Here is a 20,325-nt window from a genome sequence, read left to right on the forward strand (position 1 = left end):
TTAACCCCTCTCCAGGCACCGTCTTCAGCTTTGCCCTTTGGTTCGGAAATCTTAAACCCTTTAAAAAAAAAAAAAAAAAAAAAAAAAAAAAAAAAACATGTCTATGCATGACTTTTCAGTAATATTGCCCCCCTTGTTTTTCCTTTCACGTATATGTATCTCCTTTATGTTTTCCTTTAATCTGCAACACGTCTAGTGTTGGCGTGCAGGAGTTTAAATCACATTCCTTTTATAGCTATACAATCGTACAACACACTGAAATCTCTCTGTCATCAACAAACCTTTGCATGAACTGATATATAGAAGTATTAATTATTTACTCGATGCAATATGCTTGTGGCAAGCTGCTACGCTATGATAAAAAATACTGAATCGGTTCACTGACATAATGGATTTTCTTGGGGGGCGGGGAAGCAAGACGCTCAATATGAACCTTCCTTCCCTCTGATCCTCAGTGTCAGCCAACGCTACCGTGGCGTCTCGTCTGTGGCGGCGTTGCTGTGAAGCAGTCAGTGTTGTCTGGCTGGGTGCGACAAGGAGAAAATCCGCGTCCTCACTCCCTGAAAGGCCGAGGACGGGAACAAGGGTGGATCTTTACACTAGAGAGGGGAGGTCAGTCTGTTGTAATTCTCCAACAACAACAAAAAAATTGCAGGAAAAATGTGTCACTGTCTTTTACTTTATCCTCATACAAGAAAAATGGTTGTTTGTTGCAAAAATGTTATTATAAAGTCAATGGACGGGATAGCTCTGCATTTTTGATTCCAGTTCCATAGACATGATAAAACTAAGATCCCCAACCGCCCCGAAGTACACACACACACACACACACACACACACGCGCATTCACACACCACCACACCTCTGTCGCTTGTCCTGCTGTTCTGATTGGTCAGGGGCGCTGTCTGTTGGCGGAAACAATCAGCCTGGCATGTTGATGGTTTTCGCTGTGTAATTCTGGAAAAGGGGCTGCAGGAACATGCCCATCGTGCCGAACACGCAAACAAACACAAAGATCCAGAGAAAGAGGCGATCGATCACCATAGCAACGTACTTCCAGTCCTCGCTCACCTGTGGATCAGGCAGGAAGGGGGAGGGACCATATAAAGGGGTGTGAGGGAGGGGGGTGGGGAAAACAGAAAGATAAATGTCAGCATTGTGCAGCGAGAAGATAAACGTGTCGCATATGTAGAACATCGCATGCTATGCTTTCCAGTTTCCAGTAACTTTATATTTACGTTAAAAAATTAAATATTAGCGTTCAATCTAAATTTGTGGCAAAGAAAGAAATGGAAAAAAGCTAAGAAAGCAAGAAAGAAAGAAACAAGAAAGGAAGAGGAAGGAGGACAGAACATTTACAGTGAGATCCCTAAATATAAATATTTCCCTTTTTTGGCTTTCCTTCCAAAATGACAACTTGTCTAGACATCTGGGATCCTTTTCAGGCCGTATCTTTAACATCTTCAACTTCTATACATTCACCTGCCACATTGCAATTTGATCCATTACATAAGTGCTCCACATTTTACTCAGTGACCTTTATACTGTACGGAAAGTGACTTCACTGTTTTCTTTTTGACTTTTTTCCTTCCTTCTCTTTTCCCACTATTTCTCACCATTACATTTCTTCACACTGAAATCCCCCCTGGGTTTATCTGCTCGCTTTAAGAACAGGATCATAAATGTGACATCCAGCTCAACAGCCTTTGGCAAAAGCCAGAGGAAATGTTTGACCTTTCTAAAATGCAAATCCGAAATTTTAATTGCAAAAGTATTCATAACCTTTCAACTTTTTTACATTTTGTCATATTATAACACACACTTGAATGTATTAGTTCATATGACAAGACCAATCCATGACGACGCACAAAGGAAAAGACCAGGTCATGCTTCGTATTACCCTTTATGAAGTAGTATTTTGTAGCAGCCAGTGTTTTTTTTGTTTTTTTTTGTTATCTCTACCAGCCTTCCTCATCTAGAGAGTAAAATCTTTGCACATTCTTCTTTCTGAAACAGCTCAAGCTCAGACAGATGGGTTGGCGGGAGCCTCTGAACCGCAGTTTTCAAGTCTGACCACAGATTCCCAATTGGATTTATGTTTGGACAAAACCACATTAAGACACTAAACATGCTCTGATCTAAACCTCTCCACCGTCGCTCCGGTTGTGTGTTTGGGGTTCCTGCCTGCTGGAAGCAGAGCCTCCCTCCCAGCCTTCTGCAGCCTCATGAAACTATCTGCAACCATGATTCACCGTGGGAATCGTGTGTTTAAGGTGATTTGAGGCGTTAAGGTTTTTCTGCACACATTTTTTTTTTTTTGTGTGTGAGTTTCAGTTTAGGTTTCATCCTCTTTCACATTTGCCATGTATCTTAGATGGCTTGGGGGAAACTACAAGCGGGAATTCTTACCTATTATTGGTTCTTTCATAAAATCCAGGTTCAAACGATTTGTAGATGTTCCCATAGATTTCCCCTCCTGAACTGTGGCTCTCTATGGTGATCAGCTAGTTTGATTTGGAGTCTGTGGCAGTTCGCCTGTGTGTTTTATGCGTCAGAATATGATGTTTCCGACAGAACGACATGAATTGTACAAGGCTTTTTAAAAGCCATATCAGTTTAGCTGCAAATTATGAGTTTCAGTTGTAAAGAGTGATCTTTTTTTTTCTCTTTGTGTTCTATAAATATGGGAAGGACTCAGTCAAATAGCACCTTTCTACAGGAGATGCTATTTTTTTTTTTCGTTTGTACAACTTTGACAAATTTAGAAGCAGAGCTAAATAAACAATACTGATTCTTTATTTTGTATATGAAAACATTAGTCATGTTTATAACTGTGCAGGTTAAAAATCAGAAAAGGTTTGACTGGCAAGAAGGCTTTATGCAGCCACTTTATCTGTTAAGGAATGTTTTTTACTCCTCCTGTTCTGATGTGGGATGTTGCTTTGTTGCCGCCTTTAATTTGCAAAAGATTGTCTATTAACACTAAGTAAGAAAAAACCCCGTAAGCAGAATCCAGCGTTCTGTCGTCTCTGTCTGTCGGCTCCCCTTCCTGCGCAGGGTTAATGGAGGTGAGTGGTTAATGTGAGTCGAGACTCTTTCTGGCACACAGCTCTGATGAGGTTCGACTCGAGTCGAGGAGGAGGAGAGGAAGGTAAGAGACCCAGGAGATGGAGGACACAGAGATGGTGCTGACATTTGAACCCTGTGATGATAACTTGAGGAGGGGAGCAGAGGAGAGAGGAAAAGCGAAGGGGGGCGGGGGGGGGGGGGACTGAAAAATTACAAACTGGACCAAGAGAGGAAGGATTTTAACTCAGTTTTCATGGCTACAGAAAAGAAACCATGTTTGTGATGGACGGAATCAGAACAAATAGTGAACTCCTGTGTTCTTTTCTATGTTTCCAGGTAAAAAGGAGTTACAAAAAAAAAACCCACTACACCCTCACTCCTCCATCTCAGCGCCTCGGCTTTTCCCCCCACTTCTTTATGCACACGTCATGCTGCTGCTATTATTACATACTCCGCTGGATAGTCGCTGGGCTACGGCTGCATCATCAGATCTGTCTGCTCTGCTGCTGGTCTCTTCCAGCAGCCCGTACATTTTCAGAAGGCAGAGTTAAACGACGGACCTGAGCAGCCACACAACATGATGTGGCACTCATCTGAGCAGCTCAGGAAACCATAATGGCTGGTAATGTGCTCGGATAAAAGACAATGACTCACTGCTAAGCCGATCCACACGCAGCCACGAGGAGTTAAATCAGAGTAACACTCAGGCGAGCCGACAGCATCGGCAAAGACTTGTCATCACAGGCCATGTGTTGGCAGAGCAATTAGCCGGAGAAAATTTACATGGCACCAAGAAGCAGCTTATCAGAAAATCAGCAAACTCAGGAGGCAAGAGGGACAGCAAAGCTGCAGGTTCTTAAAGCTGAGCGTAAAGAATAAAGATTTTATTCATTTGAGCAAAAGATATAATGAAATATTTAATATAAGCTGGAAACATACTCAAAGGAAAGATAGGAATGTATTATGAAAATAGGTCTCTTCTCCACATCACAATATTAACAATTCGATTTGAAATTAAAAAACTCTTTTAGGCACCAAAAGAGTTATTAGTTAAACTGATACAGTTAATAACAATGCGATGCTTTTTTTTTTTTTTTTTTTTGGAAGGAACAGGGAAGATGGTGAGAAGTAACGACAAGACAGCAAAAAAAAAAGAAGAAAATCTTTTGCACAGACCACAAGGAAATGAAATGGCCAAATAACTAAGTGAAATGGCCTAGTCAAAGTCCAGACCTAAACAAACCCGCATGAAATCTGTGGCGAACCTTGAAAGCTGATGTTCACGGACATTCAATGCAATCTGTGTTACGATCCGAAGGTAGCTGGACTATTTATGTTCCTGTTTTGTTTATTGTTTACTTGCTGATATGTTTTGGTTTGCCCCTTATGCTGCTTCACTGTTTTTCAGCATTTGTGCTTTGGAGTTGTTACTTTAGATTAGTCTTCTTCTTTGTTTACTGTTCATATTGGTTTCTGGTCTCTTCTCCCCTTGTCTTTCTCTCTGCTTTGTTCATATTCTGTCTTTCCGTCTCCCTGGTATCTTGCTCCTCTGCCCAGCAGCTCCACATCTCTTAGTTCTCCAGCTGCCTGGGTTTACCTCTGATTCGTCCCTCTGCTTCCTTGCCACTCACTTCACTTCCTCAGTATATTTCTGCTCCCTGGTTTCCTTTGTTTCCTATCTCCATGTCATCCCACACCATCGTTGTTTCACCTTTTGTAAGTATTTTCCTTACTTTCCTTGAATTATTAATTCCATGACAATCCCATTCTCCTGCCCACAACCTTGACAATCTGACTTAGATTCCAGCCTCTAGATGCTGGCAGACACGTTGAAAGACTCAGTGAAAGGTGGTTGCACAAAATATTAACTCAGAGGAGGCGACCATAACCAGGTGTCAAACGTTTCTGATTTTTAGTTGTAAAAAACAAAAAAAACAACCACATTGTGGTTGTAAATGTCTTACCACTCAACAATGTCTTTTAATGTTTGGAAACTGCAATATTTTGATGGGTGATGTTTCTCTGGTATTTAGGTTGTGAATGGTCTATCCATTTGCTTTTGACCATTTTACGCAGCTGACTGACCGCTACAGATCGGGATTGGGCGGAGCAACACTTTCCTGTGTAGTCCTCTCACCAACAAGAATTTGAAGTGGATTGCTGGTCTGATGCAACTTTTTTAGAAGGGGTTAAAACAGTGATGTTCTAAATCAAATCAAATCAAATCAAAGACAACACTTGAAACTGAAAAAACCCATGCCCCATTTATAGTAAAAAGGACGTGGAAAAGAGTTGTGAAAATGTAATACTTACACTCTGATCATCATCTTCGCTCTTCATGTGGTTGGCAATGAAGCGAACTCCTTCCACCGCCTCATCGAATCCTGGACAGGCTTGAGCCAGCAAGGCCTGAGTCAAAGCCGGACCTCCAGCCGCCTGCTTCCCCCGGGGCAGGTTTCCAGAACCGCCCTCCCGGCCCTCCCTCACTCTGTTCAGACCGTCCGTTGATCCCCCTCCGGCACCCACCAGTTCCCCTCCAAACTGTTTGACGGACGCCCGGTTCACGTAGCACGTGCAAGGGTCCCCGTCATCCTTCCCGAAAACAGACGATGAGGTCCCCCCTCCGTTCCCGCCACTGCCGCCGACACCGAGCCCGAGGCCGACCATCAGGGCCGCCGGCTCCCCGCTGCGCCCGCCCTCCTTCTGCTCCTGCGCTCGCCTCCGCTGGCGTAGCCGCTGGCGCTCGCTGCTGTTCCTCGGCTGTCGCATGAAGAGCAGGGCGGGAAGCTTGTTGAGGAACACCAGTTTCACCCAGGGAGGCATGGTGTGCGTGGTGGGCGAGCGGTGGTGGACGTTGAGCACGCACACGCTGGTAACTATGGAAAAAGTGACCAGGACCATGGTGAACATCAGGTACTTCCCCACCAGAGGAACGTCCAGGGAAGTTGGCGGGACGATCTTGGAGATCAGCAGCAGGAAGACAGTGAGCGCGAGCAGCACAGAGATGCACAGCGTCATCTTCTCTCCGCAGTCGGACGGCAGGTAGAAGACCAGGATGGCCAGCGAGGTGATGAGCACGCAAGGGATGATGAGGTTGATGGTGTAAAACAGCGGCTTCCTGCGAATGATGAAGTCGTACGTGATGTCCACGTAGGTGGGGTCGGCCGGGTTCTCGTTTCGTCGACCCGGCAGGGCGATGATGTCCCATTCCCCGCTGGGCGTGAAGTCATCCATGCTGGCCACGTCGGCGCGGAGCACGAGGTCTATTTCTGTGCGGTCGTAGGTCCAGGAACGAAACCTCAGCGTGCAGTTCTGCTGGTCGAAAGGGAAGTGCTTCACCTCGATCTTACAGGCCGATTTATAGATGGCTGGAGGCAACCAGAAGATGCTGCCATCGTAGGACACCACCGCGTTAGAGTAGAAGGACACCTCATAGACCCCGTCCGCACTGCGGGAGAGGAAGGAGGAGACAACTCAGTTACAAGTAGCTTTTATATTTACGCTGGTTATCTTTGTCTCAGATTGAACCGCCAACACTATTCTCGAGTCTATGCATAAAAATCTTTAGTTAATAAATGTTATAAACAAGATTATACCAGCTGTTGTCTACTCATAATTGCTCCACATGACTCCTCCACTTCAAAAAAATAACATTTTCATCATTTTTGTGTGAACTGATGGGCCGAGAAGAGCAACACATTTCTAATTTTAAAGCAGAACACATAAACAGAGAAGCATTCTCAGCTGAAAAATTTTAATTATATATTTTTTTTGTGTGAATATGCTTCACACAAGTGCCTGGATATTTAAAGAAAATGATAAAGGTATAGATGGTTCAGACAGGAAACAAAGTTCATTGATGCTTAAGACAAACTCTTTCGTTTGGAGTGACCCAAAAACATTTAAACTCAGATTTGGGGGGTAAATGTGATGCAAGAAAAGTAACCAGCGGTTATTTTTCCTGTTCTGTCCAGAGCATTAACTCAAAAAATAATTCTGAATTTGCAAACAATATATCTCTGATGCTGTTATACAATGAAATAATCCCTTTGCTCAAGAAAGCGACAGCAGCTGAGAATTGGGGATTGGCGTGCTGGCCTGGGGTCCACGGGATTATCAGGATCACTTTATCCAGAGTGAGGTGGGTCAGTGATCTTTTAATCATCTCTACAGTAACGAAAGAAGAGAAGGTCACACAGATCCCTGTTCTCTGATGAGCTGATTTGCAAACCATAGGCTGACACGGAGTTTCCACTACACCGAGACGAGCCGACTGCGACATCCGGAACGTCTTCAGACGTGCAAGCAAACCCTCTTCAGGCGCATGGGTTTTGACGATGAATGAAATCTGATGAGGTTCGTTTCACCCGCAGCAAAGCAGCTCTAATGCACTGCGCATCAATATGCATGGTTATCAATCTTTGTCAGAAAAAAAAAATGGTGGCAAAAGCAGTGTTTTCCTTCCTCTTTCCACTTGGATCACTCTGAGATGTAGCCGCAGTAAACACTTTTAATCAATGTGTTATAGAAATGCAAATTCACTGTCCACTCATAAGATATGAGAATGTATGTACTCTTTGTACACTTCAGTATGTTCTGGCTTTATGAAAGCCTTTACAGCACAGCTGCAGCTTAAGGTAAATATTAGACGACACAGAGCCATAGAAAAAAATATAGCAAAACATCTTCAGAAATATATAGTGGCCTTGTGCAACTCCTGTGTGAAACCCATCTTATGCTGCAGTTTCAGCTATAAACATTTAGAAGTATTTCTCCAACCAGCTTTCCATATCAAAAAAACAACATTTTTTTTCTTCATTTCTCTTCTTTGGATTTTATATTCGGCCCAGTCTCAAGTCTGTGGAGACTCAATTAGCTTTTCTTCCATACTTACCCTGTATTTCGCTACATCCATCTTTTCTAGTTAGTTTCCTCAACACTGCTAATAGAGCAAAACAAATCATCCCCACAGCATTATTCTACCACCTCTGTGTTTCACGGTGTGTTAGTTGCAGTGTTGCTTTCTAGCCACACGTTATGCTTTAACTGTAACACCTTCTTCCACATATTTGCTTTGTTCCTTCATGGTTTGTGATGAACTGCACTTCCTGAATGCCCTCTCACATCAATGTCCTTCTTCTCGTTACTCTTCCTTTAAAGCCAGATTAGTGACATACACAACCAATAGTTGCCCCATTGGCAGTTTCTCCCTGCAGAGCTGTGGATCTCTGCAGTTCCTCCAGAGTAACCAAAGGCCTCTTGGCTGCTTCTCTAGTTTATGCTCTTCTTGCCGCAACCTTATCGTTGACCTCTCCAGAGTCATTCCTCACTTGTTTGTTCGACTATGCTCTCTATCAAACTTATGCATTGGACCACATGTAGGCTAAGACTGAACTACACAGAGATGGACTCCGAAGGCAATGGGTTGCATTGGACTTTATTTAGTGGTAGCACCGAAAAGGGACCCGAATGATAAGCCTTCTTTTCTGAAGCTTGTTATAACCTGACAATATGTGCAACGTTTTGAGGAGTGCGAATACTTTTACATGATCGCATATGACATCTGCTGCATGTCTGTTCCTCCACAGGACGTCAGTGTGCAGCAAAGATGATTGAATCTTTCAGACATGTCTGCAGTGGTGGAGCAGCATGGTAGCATGAGCAACGAGAGGAGATTCTAGTTGACGTATTCAGTCATGTGTTGCAAACTTCAACGTATCACCCGCTTAAAATGACTATTTAATTGCCGCGTCCGCTTTCGCTGGACGACCCTGACCAGAGAACCGGCTTAGAACGTGGTCAGGAAAAGGAAACCCACATGTCTTCGCTGGGCGTCGTGCAGTGGCATTCGTGTGTCAGTTTATCTTTTCTAAGTGAGGCCGAGAGCATGAGAGGGTGACTCACTTGTTGTAGAGGACCACGTCAGGAAGCCAGATGTGTTTTGAGGGCAGCCTGACCTTCATCATTCCGTCGAACTCCTCGGGGACCCAGGTCAGCCGATAGTCCTGCCACTCCTGAGGGCCAGCAAAAACAACGTGCTTAGTCACTCATTTGCTAATCACACAGCAGCAAGAAGACAGCAGGGAGCAGAGAATTTGCTTTTCGTTTCTTACAAGTCGATGGAAAAGATGTGAAACCTAGGCTGTCGCTACAACACCGAGCTTTGGTCCAAGCTGTACCGTCTGCAGCAGCCGTGAAACACTATAATCATTGGTTTGTTTGGGCTCAGGATGGCTGTCCTCGGTTTTCCGACTTTCTGATGGTGAGGGATATATCGAGCCCTCATAGTCATTCTACGCTTGGCTACCAGTCATAAATCTGCGCCTGCTCACGTTGCAAGCGTTTGCGTGTGTGTGTGTGTGTGTGTGTGTGTGTGTGTGTGTGTGTGTGTGTGTCTCACTATGAGGCAGAGAGCACAAACTGAAATGTAGGAACCACAGGATGTTTGTTTGTTTTTCTTGATATGAAAGTGGTTTCAACACAACAGAATATATTTTCTGGATTTGGGTCACAACGAATCATCTACTTTTCATCCTCAGCATCCTCCTCTAATTCATAGGCGCCCAGGAGAACAACTGTCCTGCAGCTTTTAGATGAATCCCTTCTCCAACACACCTGAATCAAATGATTGATAGGCCTCTGCAGAGCTGCTGCTGTGATTTGATTCAGATGAGTTCGAGGAGGAGTACATCTGAAAGTTGTAGGGTAAAGGACATACGCATTCCTCATCTAGTTGGATTTATTAAAACAAAAGAGCCAAAAATTCTTCAAAAATAATGTTTGTTAATGTTATTTTGATATTGATGCAGATTTTAGCAATTGTATAATGTAAACACACTGGATTTACAAACCCATTTCAAATGAAATAAAAACAAACTTTGATATTGTCTGATCTGCTCTGTTCTGTTCTGCAGAGTCATAACAGTTTATACATCCTACTAGTAGTATTTAAAAAAAGCAAATATTGCTTCAGTCAGAACTGTCCTGACCAGGTTACATAAACAAACCCCCAGCATGTTTGTCTGATAGTAACTGCAGACAAATTTTCACAGAGCTCTGCACCCAAGTTAAATTTACTTTATCCTCAGCAGAGCGAACACAGATGGCACGCAAAACCTTCCACCGTGGACTGCTGGGTGGAGAGCAGACCCACTTTGCGACACACAAAGTGGATCAGGATGGACTGCACAGACGAAGACATGACGTAGCGTTCTGCAGCATCCATCACTTCGTTTGTAAACGTACGGTTAAGAAGTATTTTGTCTCTCAAAAGATGACTTAATTTACTGAAGGAACTGACACTGTAGAGCCACCTGGCTCTACTGCGCTGTGCTGTGTGGGTATGATGTAATGAGCCGTGCTATAAAGAAAGGTTTAGTCATTGTTACTTTGTACATATTCAGTAGCATCCAAGTTCTTCACAGTTTAAAATCTCAAGTAGCGTATTTTTGCCCTTTTCGAGGCTTTATTTGCATGTCCCATCCTCCATGCTTAGTGCCACCAACAGGTCAAGGGGAGTAAAACGTAGCATAAAATAGCATTTGGGGCCATTCTCTGTTTTTCTGTGTGGATGAAAACATTACTGGAAATGTTTCCATGTGGAGAGGACCCAAAACACTTTTTTTTTTTTGTATGAATTGTTTTTTGCCTGTGTGTGTGTTTGGTGAGGTGGCTGGATGTGATGAGGCGTGTGAAGTCTCACCTGTGTCAGCCAGACATTGGTGGTCATCACCTGCTCTCTTTCATGCTGAAAGACAACACAAAAACACATTTAAATAATGAAACCATTGTCATCCTTCTGTGATTGGGGGAGCTTTTCAAATGCCACACTGTGCAAAGTTTTTTTTTATTTTTATTTTTTATGTTTTCCTCCAAAAAGATTACTTTTTTTGTAATCTTTTAAGGTGTTTTTGTTTAACGGTTTCCCCAAACTTTCTGCTGTTTATGCTTTTAATCTAGGGGAAAAGAATACATGGGGAGCTAGACTGATTATGTTAGATTCATTATAGCATAAAAAAAAAACAAAGAACCAACAGATGACCTGAGAGATGCCTTATGCCACTTGACTAAAGTTCTTGCAGTCTTAAGTCTGAGTGCTAGAAGCACTAAAAGTTCATAGATAAAAAAAAATAAAAAAAAGTCTCAAGAAAAAATAATCGAGATAATTTTAAAGGCTTTAGAGTTTGGCTGTCAAAAACTTAGAATGACTCAAGATTTTGCACATCTGTATCCTTGCATATTTATGCTTTTAGACAACTCTGTGCAGGTTTTACCCAAAAAACATCTGGGTCTAACTCTGTACAATGTGTTTAGGATTAGAAAGGCCTTCACGTTCCTCGCATTGAGACACGGCGGTGACTGCATCCTGCTGTGGGGGCAGGTGAGCTCATGGGAAGACGGGTGAAGCTAAATACTGTTAGAAGGCCCTGAGGTCAAACAAAAATGCACTCAGGGTTTCGCGTAAAAGGAGAAGCTTGGTTTGAGTCCTTTTACTAATCACCCCAAGGAAATGAAACACAACCTGTGGATTGTAACTCCACAAAACGTAGGACACACTGAGACAACGTCACATTGATACTCACCACACTGATGAGTTGGGCCAACGACACCATCAGCTGCACGGTAACCAGCTCAGACCCATTAGTGGCGGGTCGGATCAGCTTGTTGTAATGTGCCGGGTTTAGGAGATGCTCGACCAGCCGCTCCTCTGTGTCTGCCCCGAGGCCAACTGCAAACGAGAGCACGCCATCGTCATCAAAGAAAAGTTGCACCCATCTGCGTGTCTCTCCCCCAGCGTTTTCCTTTTCCAAGATATTTCTCATGCTGGAATATATTACAACCACGCGGAGCAGAAAATCAGCTGCGGCGCCGAGTTTCCCTGTTTAGCCCTTGATCTCGCTGCCAGCATTCGGAGCTTCATGGCTGCACATGTTCACTGAGAGAGCAAAGATTTTAGCATGGCGTTACGGATCGCTGCCAGCTCGAGCGTGTCGGCCCGGCTCGGTGGAGACTTCTTACAAGATCTGACATCATAAGAATGAGTCAACCAGTCTGACTGTCTCTATCACTGTCCATCCTGTCTCCACCGCTCTCCTGGCTGCCTCGACTCTGTCTCGATCTATTCCTGTACGGTGGTGAACGTCTCCCCAACTGCCAACTCTGGTTTAGCTTTGATTCTTTTTTTTTTTTCACTCCATCCCTCCATCTGCAGCAGCGAGGGGTCAAATTTAAACAGAGATGTCAGACAAACACTCACAAATGATGAGGTTTTTTTTTTTTTTGAGTCAGGCCACAGTGAATAGGAGAAACAACCGTTGTGTCTTTCCTTCTTCCTCTGTGATTGCGTCCTTTTTTCACTCCCTGCCTGTTTGGCATCTGCTAGCTGCACATTACCTCACACGTTCCCATCGAAGATAAACACAGGCTGCTTGCTGTGAACTCAGCATATTCACACATGCTCTTTTCCAGACTACTAAGAGTGCAACGTGCTGATGGCAAAATGCTATCTGCAAAGGCTTCTAGGGTTGGATGCTTTCCTTTTAATGTTCATTATTAGATTTGTTATTTCTCATTTTATTCATTTGGCAGGGATAAGTATGTACATTTTATATGTAGCAGACTTGGCAAATTTGCAATGACGATCCCTAGAAGGGCCTTCGCATAGATATTAAACCACACAATGTGTCATATTTTAATGCTTTCATTGTTATGTAACTTACTTCATCCTCTTTGTTTTATTTAGAATCTGCTGCTGTTACAAGTGGTTATCGGTTATTAATCAAAAAATGACATGTAAATGAACGTAAATAGCATTTTCATGCAAAAATGAGGTAATGAAGTTGACTCTGACTGCGCTGGACTTTAGGTAAGACACTGACTACTTTCATGTGTGCTGCACAAGTCAAATTCAAATTAAATCAGACATTATTTACAAAACACTTGTCATTCAGATGACCAGTGTGTGTATGTACAAACGTTAGATTAAGACCAGACAAAAAACCCAAACACAAAACATCAAATAAATAAACTTTACATGATGTAGAACTGAAGAAAATGCACGAAAAGAACTGAAACAAATTTAAAAAAGTAAAGTAGACGGCAGCGAACAAAGCAAAATTAACCATGCAAACCAGATGGTCAAACGGACAACTTGAGATGAACTTAAATGAACTAAAAGACAGAAACCCAAACTTAAAACCTCCAGATCGTCTCCCTGCCCTCCCCTGCTGTACTCCTGTGTTCACTGAGCAGGAATGATGGCCTCTGTCTGCAGATCAATGACGACTCTCTTCATTCCCCGCCAACATGCAACAACTCCTCCCTCTTTTCTTTCTCTGCTGTTTTTTTTCTACCCCTAATCTTCCCATCACTGGAGTCAGCCCACATCTTGATCTCTCACGGAGCTGATAGTTTCCCTCCCCGCCTCCCCTTCACGCTATCTCCATCTCACTGTCAGCGACAGCCGCTGTCCGTTTATTAGCCCTTCCTTCAATGATCCACCGTCATCAATACGCCTCCTGTCAGCAGCTGCGTGTAGCACTCGCGTTGCTTATTGTGCATGAATGTCGGCCAGGCTCTTTTATATGAGCCCATTTGTCTGCATGTGATCAGGGGGGAAATAAGCACGACTGTCTGTGTCTGAACAATATGAGTTATGTATATTGCTCCCAGAAGCTCAAGGCAATAACTTAAAAAGAATGAGAGGCGGGAAGCAAATGCAGTCCACTTAAACAAAGACGGAAGTAGAGCAGTTCGCATCTCACTAAGCTCATATTTGCTAAAGGTAGTGCTGTCCTCAATGTGGAGCAGGAATATTTATATTCATATTTAATATAATTCAGGGAAAAAAACATAAGTTGTGTGGAACATTATGGAAGGTTGTGTGTGATTCTAATGGTGTGATAAATGCCAGAAGCAAAAAGACTTTCATGGAGTAAGAACAATAAAAAAATGTCTGTTTGCTATTGAATGCTAACTTTAATTTGTTTGAAATAGATTTTAGTGAGGGAGAGTTCAGTTTCAAAGTGTGGAGGTGAAACACCAGAGTCAGCAGGATGATTTTTTTTTTTTTTTTTTAAAAGCAGATGTGCCCAGTGATGAAAAACCTGCTTGAAAGCACAGAATAAGTGCTGAATAAATGTACTTTGTTCTAAAATAGACAGGCTTTCGGTACAAAATAAAACTGCTTTCTCACTGTTCCTCCAAATGGCGTGGTCAGTATTATGAATATTTACATCCTTAGAGATTTACTTTTTTGAGATACTTTAATGGTTCCGATCATCAAACGAATTACGGTCAGATGTGATAATTTGAGCATAAAATATTGTTTTTAAATAATAATTTTATTTACTGCAGGAGGGGAAAAGAAAAGCTAATCACATCAACCTGGCCACATGTAAAAAATGTTTTAAGCAAAAACAGTCATGAAGCATTTGTGATTTTTTTTTTTTTTGTATTTTTGAATTTTACCCTCCTCTTCTTTGCAGAATTGTTTTAATTCAGCTACATTAAAGGGTTTTTGAACAAGAATAGTCTGTTTAAGGTCATGCCACAGCATCTAAATGGATTTACAGCTAGATTTTGACCAGGCCACTCCAAAGTTTTATTTTTTTTATTATTATTTTTATAATTATTTGAGCCATTTGGATGTGGACTTGCTGGTGTGATGTCAATCAAAGTCCTGCTGCATGACACAAGTGAGCCTGATCATAAGGTCACAAACTGATGGTTTATGGATTATCGATCAGAGTTTTCAGCAACGGAGCAAAATTCACAGTTCCATCAATATTCACTGATGACGATGTCCTTTCTACTCGTGTTGTCATTCCTGTTGGTCACTCTCTTTCCTCTCGCAATCGTGGACACCGACTGTGTAAGAACACTTACGTGCGTCGTTGCACTCTTGGAGTAATTTAGGTAGTCTGGCCACTCCTCTGAAGGTTTCCCACTGTTTTCTATATTTCCAAATATTTAATCTCATTATTCACTAAAGTCCCAAAACCTTAGAAATAGCTTTGTAGCACTTTTCTGATATGCTGCTTTTTGGTATCTTTTGCCCATGTGCTGTTAAAGAGATGATAATATGTACTTTCCAGCCAAATGCTGCCATTTTAAGAATTACTTAGGTTACGTTTGAAGTCTTATTTAACTCACCCGGTCCTTTTATCTTCGATACTTCATGGTTTAAGCTTCACGTGGGCTTCAAGATAAAAGCCTAGACTAATATTTTATGGCTCTGGCACCGAGAGCCAAACAGAGAGTCTTTTTATCTACGAAACAAGGGTGCAAAAATGTCTGTACGCTCTGACCTGGTCGCCATCATGTTATCCATGCGGCTCTTCTCGTGTGTTCATTAAAGCTTCTGCTCTCTCTCTTCCTCTCTCTCTGCATGCGACGCTGACCCTGAGAGGATGTAATGCCCCTCGTCACTCAAGTTGTATTCTGGTTGTTTTCCACTGCAAATATTGCATACTTAATGTGACACGATGAATTTTTCAGCAGGGCTCCCCATTAGAGTGCGGAGCAACGGAAGTGACACACCAGAGGGCGCGTGCGAACCCAGACGCCTACCTCAAAGATCCGGTGAATCAGACGAGACGGTTGCATCATGACTACGTAAGTCTGGGTTTCAATAATCGTTGTGCTGAGACGGATTCATTTGATCGGATCTAAACTAGATTGTACAGACACAACACAGGGAAAAGTGTTGGAAAATGAGAATGAAAGACTATTTACAGTGATAATCTCTATTTATACATCCAACTCATACATAAAAAAAAAAAAAAAAAGGTTGAGTGAGGAAAAAGGTTGCTTGTTCCTTTCTGTGGACTGCCAAAGAGGCTTTTTGGCTGAGATGTTTGATGCTGAACTATTCTTAAATGAATAAAAGAGAGATACATTGATCTCCTGACAACACCCAATTTGGCTCTGTAGTGGCCAGAGAACTGAGATATTAATATTGATTCACCATCTTGCTTCCACATCACAGCACTCAGAAACAAAGTCATCCCACTTTGGACTAACTGGAAGCAGAAGCTATATGGTCTTACTAAACTCCGCAGGCAGGAAGAGCTCGGCCTGAGCTACAACTGCTTCTACACTACTGCAGATGACTGTCGGTTCAATGCACTTCCTTCCACTTAGTCTGAAGTCACCTTTTTATAGAAGTATAAACAGTTCAAACTCTTGTACTGCTGCATTCACGAGGCCATCTTAAGCCAGCTCCTGATACAATGAGTTGGCAGTGAATAACTTTTGCATGAAGATGCATAAAAATACTCAGTAGGCTATTGCAAAAATAAAAAATGAAAACAGAATATGGAGAAGATTTTAACATAAAACCTTAAACAATTTGGGAATAAAAACTATGCAAATGTGTAAGGGCTATATTTATATTAAGAGAGTTAATTTAAAATAAAAAACCTGAGAAGCATTTACAAATGTATCAAATTTTAGCAGTGATAGCCTTCCGCAAGCTGTGTTTAAAATAAAAACTTTCTTTTTTTTTTTTGTTCACCTATTCTTATGAAGTGCAAAAATAAACATTCATCTCTTGGTACTTTTGAATTTGACACCAATGTTTAAGTTAGAACTTAGAAGCAACACCAGCCAAATGTCGTGCCACTACTCAAAGCCTACACATTTTTATTTGAAAGCAAAAGAAACATCAAGCAGCCTTCTTTCAGCCAGTTGAAGCAGCAGTGTGCAGCGACAAGCAGGAGAGGGGCAACCCTATGCTTCTCTTTGCTACATTAAGGTGAGGAAAACTCCAACAATGTCTTCAAATTCATGTAATCATCAAATGCCAAGTAATGATTACAATGCCAGTAAAACGTTATCAGTTACCGACAACCACTGGCTCTTCTGCTTGCGGTACAAATACCCCCACATCTATGAGACAGCATCATTTCTTACAGTCTGCACCGAATTCCAGTGGCACCATTGGAGTAAACTCACCGAGACACGGAGTCTCATCTTATTGCAATTTAGTAAGCAACGCATATACCACCACATGCCTGAGCCGCTTTCATTCATCAGACTTTAACGGAATAAAAGGCCTCCTCCAGACACTCCATCAAGAAAATGGCTTTCTCTGCCATCAGATCTGTTTGTGCACAAAAGTAATTAAGTTCACGGTTTTGAGCGGCCCTACAGCTGTGAATCACTGGGATGAATCAGAACGAATCCAAAGTGCGCCTCTTCACCTGAAACTGCATCAGCAGGAACGCGAGGCGAATCTGAAGCTGAAAGGTCTGCTCTAAAAGGCCTGTAAATCCTGCTGCATGTGCAGAGTGCATTAGTACGGTGTGTTTTACTTGCGAGAGAAGCTCAGTGGTTTGATGATTGGCCTATAGCTTTCAAACAGTAGAGCTTATTTCAAGGACTGCAATAAAATACATCACTTAAACTGTATTATGCCGCTTTTGGCAGCTATTATTATGTGCTATCGTTTGGATGCGTATAAATCTGAGACCGATGATGTGTGTGCACACAAGGAGGCGGGAAAAGGGAAAGCAAGAGGGGGCAAAGCGCGGGACAATGATTCAAAATAAGAGTTTGGAGTCAGTCCTATTTAATAACTCATGCTCTCTGGAAGCTGCTTCATTCTGTTGTTTCTTTTATCTTATCTTCTGAGCCAGTAGCTACAATTAATCAACGAGAAGCTAGAAAAGATGGGAAGCCCTCATTTTCCTAAATATACACTGACCAGGTCTAAAGTAAAGCTCCTAACTTACAAATATATCTAATCTGCCTTTCCTACTTCTTTTTTTAGTAAACCTTCTTTGCGTTCATAATCTGCAGGGCCATGAATTCAAGCGTTAACATTCTCCCGTACAAATCCAACCCCCTTTTGGGCACTTTCACAGCGTTCTCTAATCACGAATCCTCCTGGCTAATCTGATCCCATAGCTGCTGTTTCCTCTAGAAATATAAAGGCAGAAGAAGCAAGCAAGCTAACGGCAGAAAGTGGTAGGCAGTTGTGGGGGGGGGATAAAAGGGACGAAAGGGTGTCATGTTCGGGTGGAGAAGAGACACAGACAAGACAGGCTGAACAATGAAGCAGGGATGTGCAGCTAAACTTCCTACAGCGTTACAAAGCAGAAAATAAGAACAACAGAAACTGGCTCACACTGCGCTCCGCACTCAGTAACTCCTGCATCAGGTCAACTCAGCACCACAACTGTTTTTATTATGCATGGCCTGCTGGGGAAATGACAAGAGACATCCTCCTCACACCAGCGGATGGCTGCTTCGTCTCTGCAGTGTCTGAGACAGGTGCTGAAATGTCCTTGAGCATCCTTGCACGCACAGTCACTGCTTTTGCTAAGGCCTCCGTAGACAACAACTGATCTAAGTTGCATTCCTAGAGTTTGTGTTTTACAACTACAGGGCAGAGAAAAAGATCCTTTTTTCTTTGTTTGTCAATCTTGCATGTATCAGATGATCAAATACATTTGAATGTCAAACAAGAATAATTAAAAACTGCATTTTTCCATTTATTTATTTACGAAGGAAAAAGGTTCCAAATCAACCTGGCCCTAAGTTTTAATTGGCCTCCTGGGCAAATCCTGAAATAATTGTGATTGATCACTTTTTTCTTTTTTTTTTTTGATTAGTTTCACTGTCCACACCCTTTTCTGAGTAGTAAAGTCAAGAATTCGCTTAAAATGAACCTGTTTGATAACACGAAGTAGGCTAAAACATCTTAAAACAAACAAATCATACTCGTATTGAAAGAAATCCAAGAACAAATGAAAAAGTTATTGACCTCCATCAGTCTAGAAAAATGTTAAAAAGCTATTTCCAAACATTTAGGATTCCAGTGAACCACAGAGAGAGCCATTATTCTCAGATGGGGTAAACACTGAATAGCGGGGAACCTTTGCAGAAGTGACTGATCTACCAAAATATTCTAAAACCGGAACTCATCCAGGAGGTCACAAAAGAAGTCAGAACAGCAGCTCTGCAGGCCCAATTTGCCTTAGTTAAGGTCAGTGTTCACTATTCCACAATAAGAAAGAGAAGCAGGGCAAAAATAAACTTTGTGGGAGAAATCTAAGGGGGAAAACAGGGCTAACCAAAATGAAAGCAAAGGCCAGTCTCTAACTTATCAAGAAACATCTTAATTTCCCCTTTAGGAAAATATTTTGTGGCACAAAGCGGAACCTTTTGAAATATTTAGATCCTGTTACATCTAAAAAAAAAAAAAACAACTGTCCCATTACAGAAAAATAACTTTTAAACTATGAGTAAACATGGTGGTAGTGTGATGTTCTGGGGTTGCTTAGCTGCTTGAGGACATGGATGACTTGTCGTAACAAATGGAACAATAATTTCAACTTTCTGCAAGGAAATCCTGATGGAGAATGTTTGGCCATCAATCAATGTGGCTGAATTAAAACATTTTTATTCAAAGAAGAGACTGCCACAGTTCGTCCATTGTGGTGTAAAAGTTTCACTGCCTGTTACTGAATTACTGCTGGTTGGTACAACTAGGTTTTAGATTTAGGGGGCAATTACTTGTTCAAATAGGACCAGATTGGTTTGACTAGCTTTTTCTCTTAATTGATCAAAACCCCAAACAAATCTGTAGGGGAAAAATAATTCTCCAAAACGGGCAAATGCGCATCTTCTCACTCTGTAGTGGCAAAAAAGTAAACCGCGTTATTCTAAGCTCACGCTCCAGTTGTGAGAGTATGTCTAATTGCATGATCGTCCAAATATGTGTCTGAGCGTTAGACAAAGTTAATGGTCCCTGAGGCTTTTGCTAATCAGATTTTCTCCCTTAAGGCAAGATGAGTCATTAGTAGCCCAGCTATTCTCAGGCTCCTTCAAGTGAAGTTTCACAATGGCTGCATTTTCTCCATCAGGTCAAATGCCCCTGTGTTTTACAGAGCTGGTCAGAAACTGATTTAGGTCTTTATGTTTTATCTTTGATGAAATTATTGCATGTGATAAACAACAACTACAATACCAGGTTTATCAAATTGTGCCCACCCTGACCTGTTGCTGCACACTACCAGTGAGGTAGCAGATTTTCTGCAATTAAATAGCAATTAAATTATGTTGTACGTTTTTGTTTGAAATGTTTGTGTAAGCACCATTATTTATTCAAGTTTACATTACAAAAATCACAATTATTACTACGAATTAATAAAAATAATTAAACTTCAGTTTAGTGTTTTTTTTTTTTTTTTTTTTTTACCTGGATAAAACAAAAAATCAACTTTTTGTAGAGCATCTAAATGAATCAAT

At 41.9% G+C, this 20,325-nt stretch overlaps 1 protein-coding gene and 1 long non-coding RNA gene across 3 annotated transcripts in view; one reads left to right on the plus strand and one right to left on the minus strand.

Annotated features, from left to right (window-relative positions):
• chrnb2 (cholinergic receptor, nicotinic, beta 2) overlaps positions 1 to 20,325 on the minus strand; it is a 34,415-nt gene that overhangs the window by 7,232 nt on the left and 6,858 nt on the right. The window contains exons 2-6 of one of the 2 annotated variants that reach the window (XR_001428444.1): positions 11,652 to 11,797; positions 10,772 to 10,816; positions 8,974 to 9,083; positions 5,383 to 6,517; positions 863 to 1,071 (exon numbers count right to left, since the gene is read on the minus strand). Coding sequence is in view for 1 of the 2 variants with exons in the window: in XM_015060067.1 (XP_014915553.1) it covers positions 922 to 1,071; positions 5,383 to 6,517; positions 8,974 to 9,083; positions 10,772 to 10,816; positions 11,652 to 11,797 (1,586 nt within the window). In the remaining variant the exon portion in view is untranslated. Of the gene's footprint in view, positions 1 to 604; positions 1,072 to 5,382; positions 6,518 to 8,973; positions 9,084 to 10,771; positions 10,817 to 11,651; positions 11,798 to 20,325 lie in introns of those variants that run through there. The other variant, XM_015060067.1, reaches the window with a different exon arrangement.
• Positions 130 to 20,325, plus strand: part of LOC106964512 (uncharacterized) — a 23,827-nt gene continuing 3,631 nt past the window's right edge. The window contains exons 1-2 of the long non-coding RNA XR_001428445.1: positions 130 to 211; positions 5,912 to 5,913. This is a non-coding gene — a long non-coding RNA (uncharacterized LOC106964512). The remainder of the gene's footprint in view (positions 212 to 5,911; positions 5,914 to 20,325) is intronic.

The sequence above is a fragment of the Poecilia latipinna genome, unplaced genomic scaffold (genome assembly GCF_001443285.1).
Source record: "Poecilia latipinna isolate Pla-1442-1.1 unplaced genomic scaffold, P_latipinna-1.0 Scaffold1684, whole genome shotgun sequence".
In the NCBI taxonomy this organism is placed as follows: Eukaryota; Metazoa; Chordata; class Actinopteri; order Cyprinodontiformes; family Poeciliidae; genus Poecilia; species Poecilia latipinna.